This window comes from Tauraco erythrolophus, chromosome 12 (assembly GCF_009769465.1).
Source record: "Tauraco erythrolophus isolate bTauEry1 chromosome 12, bTauEry1.pri, whole genome shotgun sequence".
NCBI classification, from domain to species: Eukaryota; Metazoa; Chordata; class Aves; order Musophagiformes; family Musophagidae; genus Tauraco; species Tauraco erythrolophus.
In genome coordinates, this window is record NC_141476.1 from 19,917,775 (window position 1) to 19,924,445 (window position 6,671).

General features: G+C 61.2%; 1 protein-coding gene across 1 annotated transcript; it reads left to right on the top strand.

Moving 5' to 3' along the window:
* The first annotated feature begins 3,048 nt into the window (after nt 1-3,048).
* On the top strand, nt 3,049-4,083 carry LOC147528013 (uncharacterized). Its single transcript, XM_086619288.1, has one exon. The coding sequence runs from the start codon at nt 3,049-3,051 to the stop codon at nt 4,081-4,083; it is 1,035 nt and encodes a 344-aa protein (XP_086475414.1).
* The last annotated feature ends 2,588 nt before the right edge of the window (nt 4,084-6,671 follow it).

Genomic DNA, 6,671 nt, shown 5'->3' on the forward strand with positions numbered 1-6,671 from the left:
CCATGACTCTCCAGCTGGCGGTCCCGCTGCTTTTTGTTCTGGAGGCAGCACGTCACCAAAGTTCTGAGGAGTTTGGCAGAAAGATGTTGGGCCACCTGCGACATTTCGGTGCAGTCCCGAGGTCCTGTGCTGCGCCCAGGCCACCCACGGCCACGTCCGAGCGGATGGCATGTGTGAGCCCGGGCCAGGCTCAAAGGTGGCTTCTGCCCCCTGTACCGGGGAGCCCAGAAGCGGAGGCGGTGCTGCGGATGCAGCCTTACCGGTGCGGCGCGGAGAGGAAGGGTCACCTTCCCCGGCCTGCTGGCAGCGCTCGCCGTGCCAGGGGCAGGAGCGCAGATTTGGCTTGGCCAGGGCTGGACCCCTGCAGTCGCACTGCCCCAACGGCACCTTTCGGCCACCGGTGCCACCCCTGTGAGGGGGTGGCCGTCTCCGCGTGGGCGGCAGGTTGCCAAGGGCGTCCCTGTCCGGATTTGGGGCGCACTTGGGCCAGCGGTGCTGATGTCACCGCGGCCATTGTGACCCGCAGTCCAAGCCCACGTAAAGGAACGCCGGGCACAGCTGTGCGTCAGTGCGACCTGGTGAGGTGAGGAGAGAGCAGGGCAGGGACGGGGCTCCCGTGGGGCTGCCGAGGGAGGACGAGAGCCGCACGCCTCGGGGCTCTGGGTCTGTGCTGCAAGCTCCCCCGCATCCTGCTTCTCCCTCATCCGCATCCCGCTTCTCCCTCAGAGTCAGCAGAGGAGCGTCTGGAAGAGACACCCCAGCGCTGCTGGGACAGGGACTCCCCAAACGCTCACCGTTGACGTGCACCATGTCAGCCAGGAAAGAGAAGGCGCCTGACTCAACGGAGCAGGGTGAGAGCAAAGGAGCCCTCCCACAGCCTGGCAGGGGGGTGGTCGGGGTGGTCAGCGTGGGGCCAAGAGCGGTGCCAGGGGGAGGCAGGAGCTGCCCAACCGCCCCGGGGCCGGGACCCTCAGTTCCTCAGCAGGCAGGGCCCAGGCTGGGCAGCGGGCACCTGCTGGCACACCCGTGCCTGCAATGCCCCTTCCTCTCCAAGGCCTCCAGCCCTGCCCATCAGCTGGCTGGGCAGGGACGGAGCAGGCCCCTGGGGCAATCCCTCAGGGACACTTCCTGGGCCCGCAGAGGTGCTCATTCCCGGTACCATTTGCTCTCTCCCCTTCAGCATGCATGCTGTGTCGCCGGGTAGAGGCCGACCCGGATCTCTGCGGGCGAAAACTGGAGAAACTTGGGATCTTTGCCCATTTGTTTTGCCTGGTGAGTTGCTCTGGGGCTCCCTCCAGCTTTCCCACAGGCAGCCCCTGCCACACTCTCCTCATCAGCTCCTTCTCGTTTTGCTTTTCTGCAGTTTTTTGCCAATGGGCTTTACCAGGAAGTGGACGACGACGACGATGTAGGCTTCCTGGGATTCCTCCCTGAGGATATCCGACGTATAGTCGGACAGGCTGCGCAGAAGGTGAGCACCTGACAAGAACAGGGAGCTCTGTGCCAGCAGAGGCTGGCGGGAGCTTAGCCCAAACCCCGAGAAAGAAACGTCAGCCCTTGCAACCAGCTGAGGGGCAGAAGTCTTGCTACCAGCAGCTCCACAGAGGCTCCAGCACAGGAGCCTCCTCCCCCAGGCAGATCTGGGCGCTGTGACCCAGCAGCGGCCCCGTCCTGCGCCCACCTGCAGCTGTGGGGCTGGCTACGGAGGCCCTGAGCTGCCGCTGATGGAGGCTGCTGTGCTCTTTCCAGAACTGCTTCGTCTGTGGCGAGAGTGGAGCCACCATCACCTGCCAGGGGACGGACTGTGACCGCAGCTTCCACTTCCCCTGTGCCGTGGAGGGTGAATGCATCACCCAGTATCTTTCTCAGTACAGGTACCTTCTTTCCCCTTTTGCCCACTATCCAGGAAAGACCTCACCGATTTCTCACCTCACCCATCCCTTTCCTCTTCCCCCCAGGTCCTTCTGCCCTGAGCACCGCCCAGAGCAGCAAGTGGAGGCGGCTCCAGAGGAAGACACCACCTGCCCCATCTGCCTGGAGCCTGTGGGGGACAGAAAGTCCTACGGCACCCTGGTGTGCCCAGCCTGCAAGAAGGCCTGGTTCCACAGGGGCTGCATCCAGGTAGGAGCCGCTCCCTTGCCCTTGGGACACTGCGGGGACTCGGCAGCAGCAGGAGCATCAGGGCCTCACGCCTGCACCTCGTGTTTCTCCTGCAGGGACAGGCTGTGTGCGCAGGCATATCTTGCTTCCGGTGCCCTCTCTGTAGAAACAGACAGCCGTTTCTTGCAGAAATGTTCCTTATGGGGATCCGAGTCCCCATCAGGTTGGTGTCCTTCTGCCCGGCTCACAGGACAGGAGGGTGCAAGCGCTGTGGCGCGCCAGGGCCTGCCCCAGCAGTCCTGTCCCGTGAGTCTGGGCTTCAGCTTCATGGAGGAGCTGGAAACAGGGCAGGGGGGGAAATGCAGGGACGCCCTGTGTCTGCCTCATGCTGGGGCAGCTGGAGCTCATCAATTTTCCTTTCTCCATCAGAGATCCAAGGTGGGAGGACGGTGGTACATACGCACCACTACTTGAGAGGCGCATGCGCTGCGACGCCAGTGAGTGCCTCTGCCCAGGAGGCAGGGAGCAGGCAGAGGAAGAGGGGTAAGTTGCCGCAGCTGCACCCCGGGGCTCTGCACGGGATCTGTGTCTCACCGAGGGCTCGAAGCGGGAGGACAGAACAAGAGCTCTGCCGGACAGTCCCGTGCTGCGGTCACTTTGTCCTCACAGCCACGAACCCGTTTGCTTCCCCAGGCCCTGGCAACTGCTCCTGTGCCGCTCCTGCGCTGCCGAGGGCACCCACAGGCACTGCTCATCCTTAGGGAGGAATATAGCCAGCTGGGAGTGCCACAGCTGTGCTGGACCGAGCACCGGTAAGAGGCAAAGCACCAGGCAAGGCCTGCCAGCGGGTGCCCAGGCTGGGCTCGGCAGAGCCTCTCTGCTCCAGGAGGGCTGGGGGCACCGCTCTGGCCTATCCTGCCCTGGGCCTGGGGGGCTGTGCCCTTGACCATGCTGCTTCCCCTTCCAGCCTCCAGTACCAGCTCAGAGCTGGCTGGCCCCAGCACTCCCAGCCAGTCAGGATTGGGGCCATCTCGCAGCTCCCCAGCGCCCGACACCAACAGCCCCGGCACCACCGGCCAGCTGCCATCGGGGTCCTCCTCTGGCTCCCCCGAGCATGAGGGTGACAGAAGCTCCAGCCCCCCTGGGCCCGCGCGGACACAAGACTGCTCCCGCTCGCAACGTCGGGCCCAAAAGCCCTACAGCCGGCCCGAAACACGCCATAGGGGCCGCACACCACTCCCAAGTGCTGAGAGTAGCACTTCCAGCCAGGCGGTGCAGGGGCCATCCCGCAGCTCCCCGGCAGCTGACGCCAGCAGCTCCAGCACCACCAGCCAGCTGCCATCGGGGTCCTCCTCTGGCTCCCCCGAGCATGAGGGCAACAGAAGCTCCAGCTCTCTTGGGCCCGTGCGGACACAAGACTGCTCCCGCTCGCAACGTCGGGCCCAAAAGCCCTACAGCCGGCCACGAAGACGCCGTAGGAGCCACACACTGCTGCCGAGTGCTGAGAGTAGCACTCCCAGCCAGGCGGTGCAGGGGCCATCCCACAGCTCCCCGGCACCTGACGCCAGCAGCTCCAGCACCACTGGCCAGCTGCCATCGGGGTCCTCCTCTGGCTCCGCCGAGCATGAGGGTAACAGAAGCTCCAGCCCCGCTGGGCCCGTGCGGACGCGAGACTGCTCCCGCTTGCAACGTCGGGCCCAAAAGCCCTACAGCCGGCCAGGAAGACGCCGTAAGAGCCACGCACTGCTCCCGAGTGCTGAGAGTAGCACTCCCAGCCAGGCGGCGCAGGGGCCATCCCACAGCTCCCGAGCACCTGACACCAGCACCCCTGGCACCACCAGCCATCTGTCATCAGATTCCTCCTCGGTCTCCTCTGAGCTTGAGAGCGACAGAAGCTCCAGCCCCGCTGGGCCCGTGCGGACACGAGACTGCTCCCGCTCACGACGTCGAGCCCAAAAGCCCTACAGCCGGCCCAGAAGATGACATGGGACCGGCCATGGGCCATCGCCGAGTGCTGGCCCTGATCCCCCTCCACCAGCACAATAAAGCTGGATGTTAACCTCTGCACTGTCAGATTCCAGGCTCCTTTGTCGGCTGCTTCTTCCTCCTCCTCTCCCTTTCTCAAGGGGCAGCGTTAGGGGCTGGGCCCCAACAGTTGAATTCTCCCTGAGGGTTGGCAGCACCTTCCCCAGACCTCCTTCCTTGTGGGCTGGCCATGGTCAGCTGCCTGGCACCATGACCGTGTGTTTCGAGCCTTGCTGGCCCCGCAGCCTGCTCCGTTTCCCTGGGGGAAGTTCGCACTTGAGACCAGGACTGGGGCTCTCTGTCCCTGCCTATAGGAAGGTGGCCCACCACAGCCCAGTTGGCACCGCCACCCATCTCCCAGCAACGTGGCCCGTGCCTGCCACCCGGCATGGCCCCTGTGCCTTAAAAATTCACCACACCCTGGTCCCAGCGACTTCTGACGCGCTTTGACTCTGCTTCTGGACAACGCTAGAACCCATTGCTGTCCTCCTTGCCTAGGAGAGTGAGAAGTGTGGAAAGCAGCAAAGCTACTTTTTGTTAAAAGTTCAGTTCAGTGGCATGTCTGGGTTTGTGACATGAAGGTTTCCATAGGTGTGTTTCTACAGTAGCCAAAGGGCAGTGTCCATTCCCCACCTCCAGGTCCTGTTCCCCAACATGGCTGCAGCTCTACCAACTGAAGGCTCCCTTCTCGCAGCGTAAGCCAAGAAATCCTCTTGAGTAGAGACGCCAAAGCCCCACTAAGGAATTTACTCCACAGAGTTCAGGAGAGTCAGAGCAGGACCTGGGACTGGGGACTTGAGTCCTGTCGTATGCCCTTGAGAGCAGGAAAAATCCCACGTGCTCTACGGCAGGGGAACAAGGGGCCTGGGAAATGTCAGTCCTCCAACAGGATTTCTCTCCAGTTGGAGACCAGCAAGTACCTTTCCAGTGCCAGAAGGGGAAAAGATGTGGTCGCAGAGCGACGGCTGAACAGCTCTGTGGCAGCTGGCAGAGAGCGAGAAGGCTGAATCAAAGAGTAACGGTGACCAAAGGGCGAAGGAGAGCCCGTGGGGCGGCCATCCAGGTGAGAACAACCCTCTGCTCCTCAGGCCAGCTACAGGTGGTCTTGTGGTCCGTGCCTGAAGCGCCTTCCTGACAGGCCTCGATGCAGCATGGAAGTCGATCCCTCAAAGCAGGGAGCAGCTGTCCTCTCTGAGGAAGGCAGGGGCACCTGGGAGGCCTGAGGAGCTATTCTGCCCACCGAGAGGCAAGGAGGAAGGACGGGAGGGATGGCGGGCCCAAAAGAGAACTCGGTGGCAGCACGCTCTCCTTTTGTTCGTGACTGCTGCAACAGGGCAGACGTGAGGTCTGGACATGGTCCGAACAGGTAGTTCGGGCACTTCAGGGGGATTGCGACGTGAGCTGTGAGGCATTCCCGAGCAAGGGAGCTCGAATGGAGCTGGCCAAAGAGCTGTGGTTGTGCACAGCCTCGCTGCGAACCGAGGTGCTCGTTCCCTGGCCCCGTTCTCCTCTGTTGGCATCTCACTAACGGAGCTCTGTACGGCCCTGGCATCGGAAGGCCGAGCGAAATCTCAGCCAGCCTGGTGAGAAAGAAACCCCCAGTGCCAGAGTTCGGCTTGGAAGGTGGCTGGTAGAGGAGGACGGCTGAGGACACTCTAAAAGCAGGAGCTGAGGGAGGCAGCCTGGGAAGCCTCTGGTCACTCTCAGCAGTGTTAGCCAGCTGGTATTGTAGAAGGGCTTCTGGGGGCTTCAGGTTTCTGTCTTGGTCCTGAATTGCATTTCGGACCTGGATTCTCCAATGCTGGATTTCCTGCTCCTTTTTTCCTACTCTGGTGGTGCCTGAGACGCCGTCTGTTTTTTGTCCCAAACGGTTCAGTAGTGGACTCAGTGGTTCTTGGTGAGGAAATGTCCCTGCTGCCTGGTTGCTCACCTGAGCCCACAGCCTGGACTGCCTTCCCCTGGGAATGCCTCCGGATCGAAGCTCACACTGCAGCACTGTTGCCCAAGAGCCCCAGGGTCTGATGAAACATCTCCCTCACCGGCCCTGTAGCTAGCCCTGGTACAGTAAGTTTCTGAGGGTAAATGGCCTCTGCTCTACACTTCCCTCGTCTCAGTCTTTTTTGTTTTTCGTCCTTGAGACATCCTTGTAGGCCTTCAAGAAGGCACCTAGCAAGGGAAGGTTTCAGTCTTCTCTACCCCACCTTCCCAGGCTTCTGCAGAATCTTTCCCTTGCAGAAGGATGGGAAGGAGATGACTGTGTGCTTCGGTAGAGGTGAATGGTCATCAATCGAGAGGCTGGTGCCATTCTCTTCCGCTGAGGGTCCCTTGTTTTTTTCATGTAAATCAGAATTTAAATAGCAATCAATGATAGGAGATATACAGTGCTGAGATAAGAAAGCTGAAAACTGTCTTGTCTTGAGAGGGACGAGTTCGAGAACAGAATAACAAAAAGGAAATAGCTGAAGTACTGAGTAGATGAAGAAGAAATACTCCACGTTCTGTTTTATTTTTTTCTTTATGCCTTCTGAGCTTTGTCTGAGTCATGG

Bases quoted from the DNA above. Each gene is read 5' to 3' on its own strand.
- LOC147528013 (XM_086619288.1), top strand. From the start codon at position 3,049: ATGCTGCTTCCCCTTCCAGCCTCCAGTACCAGCTCAGAGCTGGCTGGC.